This window comes from Uloborus diversus, chromosome 1, assembly GCF_026930045.1.
Source record: "Uloborus diversus isolate 005 chromosome 1, Udiv.v.3.1, whole genome shotgun sequence".
NCBI classification, from domain to species: domain Eukaryota; kingdom Metazoa; phylum Arthropoda; class Arachnida; order Araneae; family Uloboridae; genus Uloborus; species Uloborus diversus.
The window spans coordinates 163,227,479-163,242,152 of record NC_072731.1 but is presented as its reverse complement, the minus strand read 5'-3'; the positions used below and the strand labels follow the sequence as shown (position 1 = coordinate 163,242,152).

Here is a 14,674-nt window from a genome sequence, read left to right as displayed (position 1 = left end):
GCAGTCCTCGACATAAATACAGTTGTAGTCAGTTGTGACTCGAAATCGAAATGCAAAACTGACTGCCTGCGGTGGGTTGGTGTACTTCGCCGTTCACCTGTAGAACCGAAGTGCACCTGTTTGGCCACTACCAGGCATTATTAATGTGATCTTAGTTTTCATATAGGGACTCTATTACACGTTGCTTCAGATTCAGCAGATTGGTCTCTCCGCAGGCATTCTAACTCTGTAATTATTCATAGTAGGAAGAGGACAACTCAGCCAAATTCTTACATATTGCAGCGAAATGTTTATTTTTCAAGTCCATTGACAATTCCGAAAGTACATTATTTGTTTTAAGTGTTTTGATCCTCTTTTATGGGGTAAAACGCTGATTCAAGTGCAGTTTTCATTCATTTTTTTTATATTTTTTTCATTTTGTTTCGTAATTTTTTTTTAATTTATCTCCCTGAAATCCATTTAGTCTGAAGGTAATTTAAAGACGTATGCTACAACATATATTTAGTTTAATGCTAACTAAAACCTTATAGGTTTTAATATTTCAGTTTGATAGTGCTGTAGTTAGAATGAAGGCTTTAATAATTATTTACCTTAAAATAGTGATAAACATGAATAACTGTAAAAAGGAGTGACAAGATGTTTTTTTACATGCATCATGCATCACAGAATTAAATATTTTGCTCGAGTCATGAATTTCCATTTTTTCCCCCCACAATTTGATACTTAGCAGACACTATAAAGCTACAGATTCTTTTGAATTCATATAGCATAATCAAGTTTAAAATTGCTATATTTTCTCATAAAAAGCTGAATCCATGAATATTTTTGGTCTTTTTGGTAAAATTTTAAAAAGTGGATTGAGCTGACTTTGATACTGAATCCCTTATATCGTCGACTCCGAGCAACAGTAAGACTCTTAATCCTAGGAATAACACTAACTCTGAGGTGACGATATATCTTTTTGTGGCAGTTTTTTTCTTGTAGGAGATGAATTATCTGTAGCAAGCTTGTTTCTCAAGACAGAGAAATTTTTTTCTGATGAATGTATATCTAAAGTGAAGCATTTGTTTTTAGAGGAGTACATGAAAGTCTTTTTTCAATTGTTAGGATACCTATTTAGTTAATGTCAACTAAGAAAGAAAAGTTTTTACCTGATATATTAAAGTTATTTCTTAGCATGAAAAGTACTTTTTGTCATTAGAAAATAAAAAATAAAGCTCATATGCAATCTAAGAAACAAAGTGAGGATTTTCTTTTCTTTGTTTAACAAATATGACATGATTATTTGTAGGCAAAATGTTAGGACGCAAGCAGAGTGTGAAAGGGGAAGAAATTCTAGCTGATTACGGTGCTGGGGAAACATTAATGCAATTGGGCATTGCAGCCGATGATGAATGGGTAAGTTTGCGTTGTGTAAAGTAAATCACATTTTCAAGGTCTTCCTCTTTGGTCTGATTTAAGTTTTTAAATCAGATTTACATATTTTCGATATTACATGGTGTGCAGCCAGTTATACAGGATCTGTTTTTATGTTATGATTAAATTCATACCAGATTGGTTTACAGATATGGTTACAAAATTTTAGTGATATTCAAAGTATGCTCTTAGAGTATCAACACACCTGCAGTCAAATTTCCTGTGCTTCATATGCTCTCTGAAAGTCAGCAAATGAAACATCTTTCAGAGCACGCTTGCAAGCCACTTTAACAGGATCTAGGGCTCCCTGGTTGTGTTCTTTGATTGCAGCTTTACTCTGAGAAAAAGAAAAAAATCTGTATGGGCAACATTAGCGCTATAGAGATGCTTAGAAACTGTTTTTGATGTCATTTCTTGTTAGATACTCTGCAACGACGAAGCAGTTGGGATACGCGGATCTTGTCATGATATATCTTCTAAGCCCATCATTTCTAAATTTTCCAGTGGAATCGGCCTGTGTTCAAAACATTTTATAGAGGAAAAGCAACCAAATAGGTACAAAATTCCTCAGTTCATTATGTTTCTGAAATTCATAAGGAGGCCGATTGACCTGTACCTGATTGCTGAAATGACGATTCTTGTAACTCCCTATTGGCGGTCAGTTTCTGGTTTCTCTCAGTTGACCAGTCTGTTCAATCCTTTGTATAAAATTTGATTTGCTCAACTCTGGGTAATGTTTTGCTGCATTTTGAGCTTACACACATGCTCTGTAGATGTTTCATTTGCTTACTTTCAGGGAGCATACTAAGTGTGGAAAACTTGCCTGCAGAAGTGTGTCAACTCAAGGAGCAGACTTAAAAAACAACTAAAGTTTTGTAATGATATCTGTATATTCATTTTGATTTGTGGATTTATTCTCATTACTTAGAATGCAGACAGGGCCGGATTTGGACAGTGTGGAGGTCCCAATCAGGGTTTGAAAAGATCATCATATTTTCGAAAATATCGAATACTTTGATATATATCCGAATATTTTGATATATATGTATATCCGATATTTTAGATCAGTACTTTAATAGTAAATACATCCCATGACCCCGCGAAAGTTGAGATATTTTGTAAAAATTTTACTGTGGGGGCCCTTTTGTTGTGGAGGCCCCGGGGCAGTAGCCCCACCTGCCCTCCCCTAAATCCGACCCTGAATGCAGACCCTGTATATTAGGTATAGCTGGGTGGTGATGAAGGAGTGAGGCTTGTTTTGTGCAAATGAGTCACATTTTTCAACTCGTTCTTCTTTGCTTGCTTTTAGCCTTTTAATCAAATTTACATATATTTGTTAGTGTCAAATTGTGTGCAATGATGATATTGAATGAAAAAAGTTCAAATAAGCTTTGTGCTACAATATGATTTTTTGAAGAAACCAACATACATAAAGCTCAAATTAACATGAAAATACATTTTTGAGTAAAAAATGTATTTTTGTGTTAATTTGTGCTTTATTTATGTTGGTTTTTCCAATTTAATCAATGATTATATCGATTTGTAAAAATTTTTTATCCTCACTTTATTTAGGTGTGGGGTGCGTCGCTTGTTACGACTTTGTGCTCTTTTGAGTCTGCTGTCAGTGAGCCTAAATACAACTCGAACCTTTGAGCGTTATCCATACTTAATTTATGCTACGTTTGTGTGTGATTGTGTTGTGACTATCCTTTTCACAATTGAAATGATCGTTAAGATGTATTTTCGTGGATTTGGGGTACGTATAATGCTGTTTTTTTCAACCTTATTACATGTTTGCACAGTTATAGTGAAGTTTATTAATGTTGCTTCTAAAGTTGTTTTCTCTTGGAAGTTTTTCTTCTAATTTTTTATGTAATAATAGTCTTTAGAAAGATGTCATCAAGTTTTAACACTTCTAATTATCAAGAAGGAATTTTAATTTTCTCAAATGTTTATATTTTGGCTGGCTAAATTGAGTTATTTCAGTAACTTAGAATTTTCTCAAAAATATATATCTGAAACTATTGTGCATCAGTAGATCTAAGACAAACTTTTTTAATTAATGTGAATCAACTAGCATTATGTTTTATCACTACACAATACAGTGAAATACAAAAATGACTATCAGCAACAAGCTCTTGGCATAGCTAGGCTCTTCCTAAATAATTCTTATACATTCTCATGGAAGATTAAAAGCCCTTTTAAAATAAAACCAAGTAGTAGATGCTTCCAAAAAATTGTTCCAAGTGTCTCCAAACCTATTTAAGTAATATTATTTTCTAGCTATTATATTAATTAGAGATTGAATAGCTTAACAAGGGTCTCCAACCTACAGCCTGTGGACCACGTCCAGCAAACAGATTTTGGCGGTGTATTTCATGAATTTCAGTAGTCTTTAGGATTCATTAATAATTTTTGAAAAAAATTATTTCAAATGTTTCTTTTCATTCCGTCTGAAATTAATTAGTTACATTTATGCCCTATTCCTTGCCAATTTGATGCTTTTTATTGACACCGAAAAATTTTAAGATATTTTTCTACCTAAAACCATAGGTTTATTTTGGAGGGGGGGGGGGGGGGTTCATACTTTAGCATGACCCCCCCCCCTAAAATAGTAGTCTGTATCTTCCTTTGCCCTTGAGTAAGTTAGGTCAAAAGAACTCTTAGTTAAAGCGAACCCTGAGCGGAACTATATCTTTTGCTTCATAAATATCATAGTTTTGGTTGCATCACAGATTTACTAAACTGAGATATTCTGATAGAGAACAATGTGAAAAAGCAAATAAAAATCCTTAAGCAGAACCTTTTTTTTTTTTTTGCATTCACTTCAATGAAATAAAAAGTCTTTGATGTAGTTTCATTGAAAACTTAAATAAAATGTACAAATTGTTATATGAAGTTGAATGTTTATGCTCCACTTGGCTGCCTCGATGTTTTTATTAAATTGTAAAAATTTTAACTATCTTTTCAGGGAGAATATTCTTATTTAAAAGATCGTTGGTGCCAATTTGATGCTACAATGGTTTTTTTTCTTATGGATATCTGTTATACTTCAGGTAATACTTTTTTAATAAATTGAGCATATCCCTGCTTTTTCTTATACTTATACATGGATCTAATTGTAGAATTTGTTTAGTGATCAAACAATGCTTAAGGTTTATAGATTATATATTTTAATAAGCTGCATAAAACTTTTTTCAGATATTTGAAATGCTACATGTTGTGCCAAAGTTTTCATACTTGTCAATTTTGAGAGCTCCTCGTCCATTAATTATGATACGTTTCATAAGAGTATTTTTGAAATTTCAAATGCCAAAATCGAGAATCAATCAAATTTTTAAGTAAGAATTTCAATCATTCTTTTTGTCATTGCATTTTGTGTTGTGTTAACTTTGGTGAATTGGTTACATAATTTGTAGTTTTTTTTGGGCAGGGGAGGGGGATGTTGGCAATTTAAAGTTATTTGTTATAAAACAGGCCCGGATCTATAAATTTTGGGCCCCCACAGCAACAAAATCTGTTGGGGCCCGTTCCCAAAGACCAGTAGTGTATATTTGCTACATTAATAAGTTTTAGTGCTAGTTTCCCCCCCCCCCCTTTTTTTCAATTTCCCAGGCTGTTAGACCCCTTAAAGACGTGCCCCCCCCCCTGCACTGCAGGGTCTGTGGATACGCAGACTGGATCTGGTTATAAAAACTTATAATCCTTCCCCTACCATGTATTTGTTTGATACATTTATAGTTGGGTTATGGCTAACTTAGCAGCGTACAAAGTATATAATGATGTGATCAGGCTTACTGCAGACTTCAGTTTTGCAAAGTTAGCTTTGCCCTAACAACAGTAGCAAACATGCAAAGTTTTATATGAAATCTTGAGGGTGAGACCAAATGTATGTTTAACTGTCAATTCTAATTACTTCCAATTCTTTCTATGTTCATTCTGTCATGTTCCACTCTGATACATGTTTATGTTTTAAGAGACAACTGCTAAAATCTTAGTCTACAAAGTATCCTCTTCCTCCCAGGAGAAAAAAAAGAGGAGGAAAGTAGAGAAGAGAAATGCTTGTGTGTGTGTGAGGAGGAAGGGGGGATTCCATACGTATTTAATGTACCCCTGATTTTAGTTATCTTTTTGTCCTCTTTTTCTCTCGGTCAAAAGTGGTGAAAAGATAGGGTAAGTCATAGATTTCAAAACTTGAAATGTAGCAGATACGCTGTAAAGACTTCTTAATTTAATAAAAAAAATAAACACTGTCACAAATTTTCTTGAATGTTTATATAATGGTTTGTAATAATTTAGTTTAGCTTATTAATTAGTTTAAAATATGATTTTACATGAAGAAGACAGTGATAAAATTATGTACAACACTTGGTAAAATAAAGTTGCCATCCCAGAAATATAAAATAGCTTATCGCTCTAAATGTTTTCCAAGAGGTAGGACTGATACTGCTATTACTTGAGAATCTTAGTAAAACATACCATGTTCACGTGTGCTCGTGTTCAGAAATGTCCCCTTTCCTAAACAATTTTTTTATTATTGTGTGCATGTATATATATATATATATATTTTTTTTTTTTTTGGTAAGAGGAAATAATAAAATAGGCAGTAGATAGTGAATCATCTATTTGTCCTGTGGGATTTTTGTATTGAAGTAGCTGGTGATAATCAGTTCATTAATAAGCTCAAATCCTCAGACCAGAAAGATTTTTCATCAGGAAATGCATATGAAGGGGAAAGCAATTAATTCATGATTATTTTCCCTTCAGAAAGTCAATTCAATAAAATTTATTCTGTTTGTAAATGGTTCATTTCCATGACTTTATTCTTCAAACTTTGTTTTTTAACCTTTACAAATATTATTCAAAACTAAGGTGAAATCAGGAGATTTTAATGTTTTTCTTACTTGTGTTCTAGAATGCTACTTATCTCTCTCTCTTTTTTTTTTTTTTACTTCCAGGCGTTCAAGTCAACAGATCTACAATGTTACACTCTTTTTTCTATTCTTCATGTCTTTATATGGTCTTTTAGGAGTTCAATTTTTTGGTGAAATGTCAAACCATTGTGTTGTGAACGGCACTGATCCTAAGTAAGTATTTTGTAAAGTACAGACAGAACCTACTTTCAAAAAATTTGTTATTTTGTCTTTGATTACAAGTATGTATTATAGTCACAAAAGTTTTATCATAGTAATCACTTATGCAGACGAATTTATAGCAATAAATATCAAACATTTGTTACATTCTTGAAGTTGTGTCTTAAAAAAGAAGTTATCCAGGCTACATGGGAAATGATTTTCCTTGCTTTCCTTGTACTCTTTACTTTATCACATGATAAAACTTGCTGCACATTTTTACTTTCTTCTATATCTAATGTATAGAAGAAAGTATTTATTGAATTCGTGCAAATTTTCGAACTTTGACGGATTCAAACGTTTTGAGGTGTGCTGAGTCTATTTCGACCATTTTTGGAAAATGTCTATCTGTGTGTATGTTTGTATGTGTGTGACCGGTTTTTTGTGGCTGCTCTACAGCAAAAACTACCACATGAAATCGAAAGAAATTTGGCACACATGTGTCCCTATATGAACTTGTGCCCATTGGTTTTTGGTGCAAATTCCTCTAAGGGAGGGGAGCAATGGAAAGTTTCTTGAGTTATATGCTTGCCTGCTATTCCTCAGGAAGTAACTGGCGGAATGAACAATAACGTAACTAGGGGTTGGCAACAGTGACTCTCGCCAGGAGCCGAGGAGCTAGGATGGTGGCATTTCGATTGATTAAAAAAATAATAAGTTTAAAAAAAAAATGATCATATGAGTAGAGAAAGGCTTGTATAAATAAAAATATAAAAAACTCACAAGCAAAAGAGCTAGAGGGGAAACTGAAACATTCCTTAATTCACAAAAAAAGGGGGGGGGGGGAGTTCTCTACCCGTGCTGTGAAATTCTATTCCGATTCATTGATCTAGCTAAAGACTTAGACTACACACAATTTGCACACCAGAGGAGCGGTGGTGGAGAGCGTTGTATGCTGGATGATTCCATTTTTTTCAGGGAGGGGACGACATTGTGTTGGGTATAGTTTGAAGTGTATAGTTTTTCTTAGGCTAAATATTTATTCTCATTATAATAATTAATAAAAAGTTTTAGTTGAACAAAATATTGGGAGGCCTTAATTAATGAATATATAGTACTTTTATTTTGCCTGTATGTAAACAGTCGTGTTTTTAAGTCAATTTCCAATTAGCATTGTTTTTTGTATTTTCTTTGCTTTCCCAATTTTAATAAAATTTTTTAAATGCTTTGATTTTCATTAAAAAAAAAAATAAGTTTTCTTTCTTTTAGTAAGAGTGTAAATTATGTTTATTGTACATTTTCCCAATATTTTGAAACAAATTCTATTAAAAGTTGAAGCTGCTTAAAAAATAAATAAATAAATAAATGAATACATTGTTATAAACTGAAATTTTTTTGTTCTCATATGGTTCAAGAACGCACATTATTTATGTTTATCAACAATTGCAAATATTATTGAATTTATGTGAAATGGTGGCGGGAGAACTAAAATTTTTGGGAAAGGGAGAATTCCGAATTAAATGTCAAATGAAATCCCAATTTTACCAAATGATAAAATTTGAGTATGCACACATAACCATACATAACATCTACTGCAGAAGAAAATTGGGATCATTGAAAACAGTTTAAAAATTTAAAATAAGAATAAAAAGTTACTATATTGTTTCCTAATTTGTCGAATCAATTAGTCAAATGTTTCCCCAAGAATTTTTTTGGGAGGTTAGAGTGAACTCCGGTGACTTCCCATCGGGATGACGCTGTAGGGGAGGGGGGCGCAATTTCTTGAGTTTGCCAGGGGCGCCAGACCCCTGAAATACGCTACTGGGAAGGAAACAAAATTTGGTCCATATGTGTCCCCTAACATGTGCAGGTGCTGATTCAATTTTAGTGTTAATAGCTCAAATGGGGGACTGAGCTATAGAATGTTTTTTTTTTTTTTTTGCCACTTGTGACTGCTATATCTCAATAAATAATGAATGGAATTAAACAAAAATTTATTGACAAGTAGCCCTTAGAGCAGTGGTTCCTAACCTTTTTCAAGTCGCGACCCCTTTTTCACCAACTAAAAAGCCTGCGACCCCCTAAGATTCTTCCCACTAATAGATGCGTGTATGCATATGCGCATATTTTACATAATTCAATATGCTTGAGATATTTTATTTTTGCTTAATGGAGGTGAAATACAATGTTTGTAGAAATAGAAAAAAGATGGTCACTATAATGTTAAACATACATTTCAGCACTTTCAAAATACTTGCGTCCTAGCAGTGGCGAATGCAGAATTTGGTTTCCAGAGGAGCTCAGGTCATGAAAATCGTACATAGTTTTAGTAGCTCCAACTTTCATTGAAGAGAATGGATGCATTTTCTTTTAGCAAGGCTGTCGCGAGGTGAAAAAAATAGGGGGGAGGGTGTTTGGCAGATTTTTTTTCCAGAGAGTGAGAGTCCAGATTTTTGCTTGCTGGGTGGGGGGGAGGGGGAGGATTTCATTACTAGCATATGAGCAACCAAATCAAAGGAATTGCGGTATGTAGGCGGAGAAAGAGAATTACCAGTGTGAGTATAATACTAAGTTGAACATTTGTCAAGGTCCTCCCCCGGAAAATGTTCGAAATTGCAGTTTACATGATGTCTGGTGATGTTCGGAAGAGGAGAGGTTCTTGGACTGTTATAAAAGCTTTCGGAGCATCCTGGCAAATGCAGGATTTGATTTTCGGAGCAGCTGAGGCCATAAATATCTTATATAATCTTAGTGTCTCCAACTTTCATTGAAGTGAATGAAAGCATTACCTCTTAACAAAGCCATTGCGATATCAGAAAATGAGAGGAGAGCGTTTGTTAGTTGCTCAGTTTTTATTTAACGTATATCCTATAGCGAAAGAGAGAAGGAGCAAGAGAGTTCAGATCTTTGCTTGGGGGGGGGGGGGGATGGTCTCATTACTAGCATACAAATTAGGAGAATAATGTTATATAAGCAGAGAAAGAGAATTAACGATATGAACCTGCAGTCGTAAGTGTAACAATTATGAAGTTCCTCAACCGAAAAATGTTCGAAATTATAGTTCTAAAATTACAGTTTGCACGACAACTGGTAATGTTAGGAGGATGAGAGGTTCATAGACTTCTATGAAGGATTAAAGCTTGGAGATTCTGTCTTTGAAATTTCTTGAACTTGGAGATCTAAGAAAGAAGTTTTTGACAATTTTTAACAATAGAGAAGCGGAAGGAGGATCGGGGATGCTCTCCAGTTTTTTGAAAATGGAAAAGATATGTCCTAAATAAAGTTTAGTTGTAGGCCATCTGTGTTGAAGTTAAGGGAAGAGAAGGGTTTCGGGAAACCCATCACAGTAGAATTTTTGAATTTGAAGTCCTCAAAACATAGTCATAAACCATCTTTGTAAACGTCAGAAGACCTGCCCTGGTCCCCCCTCCTCCTCACAGCCTCCCCCGGAATTTTTTTCAGAATTGAAGTTCCAAAAGCGAAATTTTAGCCGAGTTTTAATGATGCGGGAGGAGAGAGGACTGGAGGTACTCCCAAGGAAATTTTTGTAAATTTACCCCCCCCCCCCAAACAAAAAGAATAGTAGACAATCTTTGATGACAAGGTGAAATGTTTCAAGACTCATCCAGAATTTTTCTGAAATTTAAGTCCTAAAAACGAAAATTTATACAATCTTTATCAATATGAATGGGACAGTAAGCACTCCTCTAAATTTTTTTTTGAAATTAAAGGCCTAAAACCCCATTTCTTGGCTAATTTTGATGAAGTTAGAGGGTGGGATGGAGTTCGGAGTTCTCCCCGGAATATTTCGAAAATTAAGGCCTAAAAACGCAATTACACGACATCTTTTTGGAAAAAGATTGGGGTATAGACTTTAAAGAATCTCTAATCAAAATTATTTGAATGAAGTTCCAGAAACGAAATTTTAGATGATATTAGAGGGAGGTGAATTTGGGACTCTTTGGTGGAAATTTGTGCGGATGGAAGCCCCCTAAACCAAAATGTAAAATAATCTTAAAGGACGTTGGGGGATCAGGTACTCTTGTTTCTGGTATGAGGGGAGGGGTGCTGATGCAACCCCATAGCCCTCCTCCTGGATTCCCCACTGCATTCAAGTATTGATCCTACTCTAAAATGATACTACTTTTCCCCTACGTTTTTAATTTTTAAACTATGCAATGAAAAGTTTTAAATCTTGGGATAATGTCGCATCCCCCGAAGAAATGCGTCTCGTCCACAGGGCCGGATTTGGAAGTGTGGAGGCCCCGGGGCAATGAAGGAGTGGAGGTCCCTAATCAAGGTTTGAAAAGATCATCATATTTTCAAAAATATCCGATACTTTGATATATATCCGAATATTTTGATATATATATATACATCAGGGTTTCCGCTACGGTCGCATTTTTCGCAAAATGCGAAAAACCTATCTAAATTGCGAAAATAAAACAAGGCGTTTTCGCTTTTTTGCTCCAATAAAAAAGTACAGAAATAAAGAATTAAAAAAAAACAAAACTATGCATGAAGCATGATCCGAGAGATTATTAAACAAGAACAGCGATACTCAACTTAATCATATTACAGTTCTTAGTTCAGAAAATGTTTCAATTACTATTAAGTTCAACAGCCAGTACTGAGCCTTTATTTTCAATCTGACCTCCTAATAAATGAATTTTTGGGCTTCATTAAATGTTGATGTTTTAGCATTTTGCTAAACTTTTTTTTCTAACTTTAGCTCTTTTGCTAAAGAAGTTTTAAACTCAGCTTAAACCCTGATATATATATATAAATAAATAAATAAATAAATAAATATATATATATATATATATATATAGATATAGATATAGATATAGATATATATATGTGAAAGTTAGGATTTTTTGTATAAAAATTTTGTTGTGGAGGCCACGGGGCAGTAGATCCGCCTGCCCTTCCCTAAATCTGGCCCTGTGCGACCCCCTTGGGGGTCGCGACCCACAGGTTGGGAACCCCTGTCTTATAGGGTACAAGAGCTGATTCTATTCTTGCGTCAATAGCAGAAGAAAGTGTGGTGCAATCTAACGTTCTTTCTTTTTCAATATAGTTCAAGAAGTAACGCTATGTTCTGGATGAAATTTTGAATAGATGTAAACAGGCATTGGTTCAATTTTTGCGCCAATCGCTCCAAGAGGAGCTGATTTTTAAAATTAGAATAAAATAGCTTTAATAATGCAACAATAAGAAAGATAAATCGTAATTGACTGTCGTCTGCGCATTTCAATTGATTTTAATTGTTGGGAAATAATCGGAAATATTATGTCAATGATTTAAAATTTTTAACTGTTGCATGTTATGTTGGTTAAGAAATAAAATATCTAATTAATTCAAGCAAGGCTTTTAAAATTACTTTCAAGTTTCCCTCTTTGCTTTGATTTTGCAATAATTCGGAAATTGGGACGGTCGTCAAGTTTTTGTGTGCGTTTTTTTTTTTTTTTTTTTTTGCTGGGAATATTGCTTTTTTGTCAAGCTTAGGGAGGAATCAGAATTCATAAGAAAGATATAGAAGAAAGTTTCATAATGACCACAGCATACTAGTTGTATTTAGTTACATATATTTTTAAAAAGTGTTTATAATTGTTTTAAAAATTGAATGAACCTTGAGAGCTCAAATGTACAGCATATCAAATTTTCCATAACAAATAATGATTTAAATACAAATAGATATTTATGAAAACATTGCAATAATCAACAAAATTTTTCATTGATATAAATGTTGTAAATTTAAAGATTCTATCAATATCTTTTAATGCAATTTTTGCTTGGTAAATATTTGTTTCTGTTTTTAAAAATATAGTTCACAGTTTCGTTTATCCAACACCTGTCTGTGGCTTTTTAACTATTCGACGTCGAGCCCCCCAATAGCACTGAGTCAAGTTGTTGGGAGTCACCTTGGTGAACTCTGTAGCAGATTTAGCATTATGCCGGGGTGCACCACGTGGAGGAATTTTTTATTTGAATAAAAAAATATTGAATAGGCTTTAATGAAAAATGTAACATTGCGAAATTGTTATAAGAACATTGTTTTTTTAAATTTATTATTATTTTTTTAAGGATCATCTATTGGAATTAATTTTCCTGTTTTGATTTTTTTATATAAACTTCAGCCCTTATAAAATATATCATTTTTTTTTGTAGCAATGTGACTCTTGATGATCTTGCAATTCCTGATACTTATTGTTCAAACATTCCGGATGCTGGTTATCATTGTCCTGAAGGAATGGTTTGTATGGAGCTTGAATTGCCAAAAAGTATATCGGGCTTTAATGGCTTCGACGATTTTGGTAAGTGAAAGGATTATTGAAGTAGCAATTTGACCCAGAGTTGCTCTGTAGTTTCTACTCTTTTTAGCATTCCTAAACTATGTAAATATTTCTCTTATGCAGTTCCCAAAAATATGCTTAGTTTAGCTATAAGGTTTAAGACTTTTTGTCCATTTAAAACACTCAAAATAACTTGGCAGGCTTTCTGGAACTTTCTTAAATGTAGATTTCTTTCATCTAATATTATTTTTTATTTAAACTAAAAAAAATATTCATTTTTGAATTAAAAGCACTTTAAAGTAGCAGAATAAATAATTAAAATGTCACGTTAGATGGATGTCATCAGTAGCTTTGTCTTACATAATATTTATTTTTGAAGCTTTAGAAGCACATTTAAGACTAAAAAAGTCATTCTTTGTTTGAATGAGTTTAAAGAGATTATTTATCCAATAGATTAATTTTTTGCCAATAAAGTTATGATGTTTAACCGAAGAGTTAAAGTTTATCCTCCATTTTAAATGCAAGTATATATCTTAACAGTTGCTCAATATTTTATTTTTACAAATAATAAAGAGTTTAGAAAACAAGTTTCTCCTAGGCAGCAGCTATCCATTTTATATTAGTTTGCGAATAGAGGCATCAACATATTTGGGAATGAAAGTTAATTATCATTATTAGATGAGTGCAGCACTCTGTGTGATGTGAATAAGTATTAATTTAAAAACTATAAATTTGTAACTAAAAATTTCTATTTTACTGATTTGCATATAACTTTTGTATTTTTAAATGCCAGAGAAAGGAATATAGTGTTACAAATATTGGGATGGCTTATAACCTGATTAATTCGAATATTACGGGAAATGCTTAAGACCCACTTATGAAGCTTTTGAGATTGAATTAAAAGTGCTTATTTCATTTAATTACTAAACTCTACAAGAAATTCTTGTACTAATCTTGCCATAAGTAAGATCAATATTTCACTTTAAATTATGCTTCATTTTTCTGCTGAAATTAATTATTATTTTTTTAAAACTTGGACTTATGCCCTTTCTGCAATCAATAATCTGAAAGTAATTATGAATAATAAAAATATGACTTTTCAAGTAAAATGGATTTACTTTGATTTAAATTAATTTATGATGATTGAAAATAATATAACTGATAAAATTGGTTAGTGAGATTAAGAAAATACTTTCTAAATTTTCCACTTTCTCTCAGCTTGTTTTTACTTTCGCCAGCATATATGTGGCAGAAGCATACAAATTCTGTATCAATTCTAGAATGATGTTAAAATCCACAAGAAATGAGAAAATTTCAGTCCAATACTTTTCCAACTTATCTATACCATGAAACTGCTAGAGTGAAGATGCTACTTGTTTTTACTTCATTACGCAAGAAATTAAAAAAAAAATATTGATACATATCTAGGTATTATATTTACTACCTCTAACCTGAGCATTTTATTTGTCAGAAAATTGACAGAAAGGCTTCTCACATTGTTAATGTCAGGCAACTGTTTATGTAAAACTTAGATTTAAGAAAGGGGGAAAAAAAACAGGTTAATATTTAGCTCTGCTGACTACAGGTTTGTAAAATTTATTGTAAAATTTTTGTTTTTAAAAAAATCTGTTTTAAAAGTCACCCATTTCTGATTTTGCAAACACTCGTGGACCTTCGACTTAATCCTTGATTCAAATATTGACTCTCTTAGTTTAATAGAAATTTCATTTTGGCTGAAATATTGTAAAAACCTTAACAAAGAGAAATTCTATGTTCAAATGAAACAGTTAAAGTAAGTTTTGAAAGGAGTTTTAGAAGAAGAAGGGTGAATTCAAGATACAAGCATGCTTACATACAAATTTATTAGTGCACTTCAAAATTTCAGTGACT

At 32.9% G+C, this 14,674-nt stretch overlaps 1 protein-coding gene across 1 annotated transcript in view; it reads left to right on the top strand.

The window, feature by feature from the left end:
* Positions 1 to 332: 332 nt before the first annotated feature.
* The window catches only part of LOC129222636 (sodium leak channel NALCN-like), a 73,785-nt gene continuing 59,443 nt past the window's right edge, over positions 333 to 14,674 (top strand). Inside the window, 8 exon segments of the mRNA XM_054857169.1 lie at positions 333 to 470; positions 1,292 to 1,406; positions 2,989 to 3,172; positions 4,388 to 4,441; positions 4,443 to 4,472; positions 4,618 to 4,757; positions 6,375 to 6,503; positions 12,660 to 12,805. Coding sequence (XP_054713144.1) covers positions 1,297 to 1,406; positions 2,989 to 3,172; positions 4,388 to 4,441; positions 4,443 to 4,472; positions 4,618 to 4,757; positions 6,375 to 6,503; positions 12,660 to 12,805 — 793 coding nt within the window. The 5' untranslated portion in view covers positions 333 to 470; positions 1,292 to 1,296.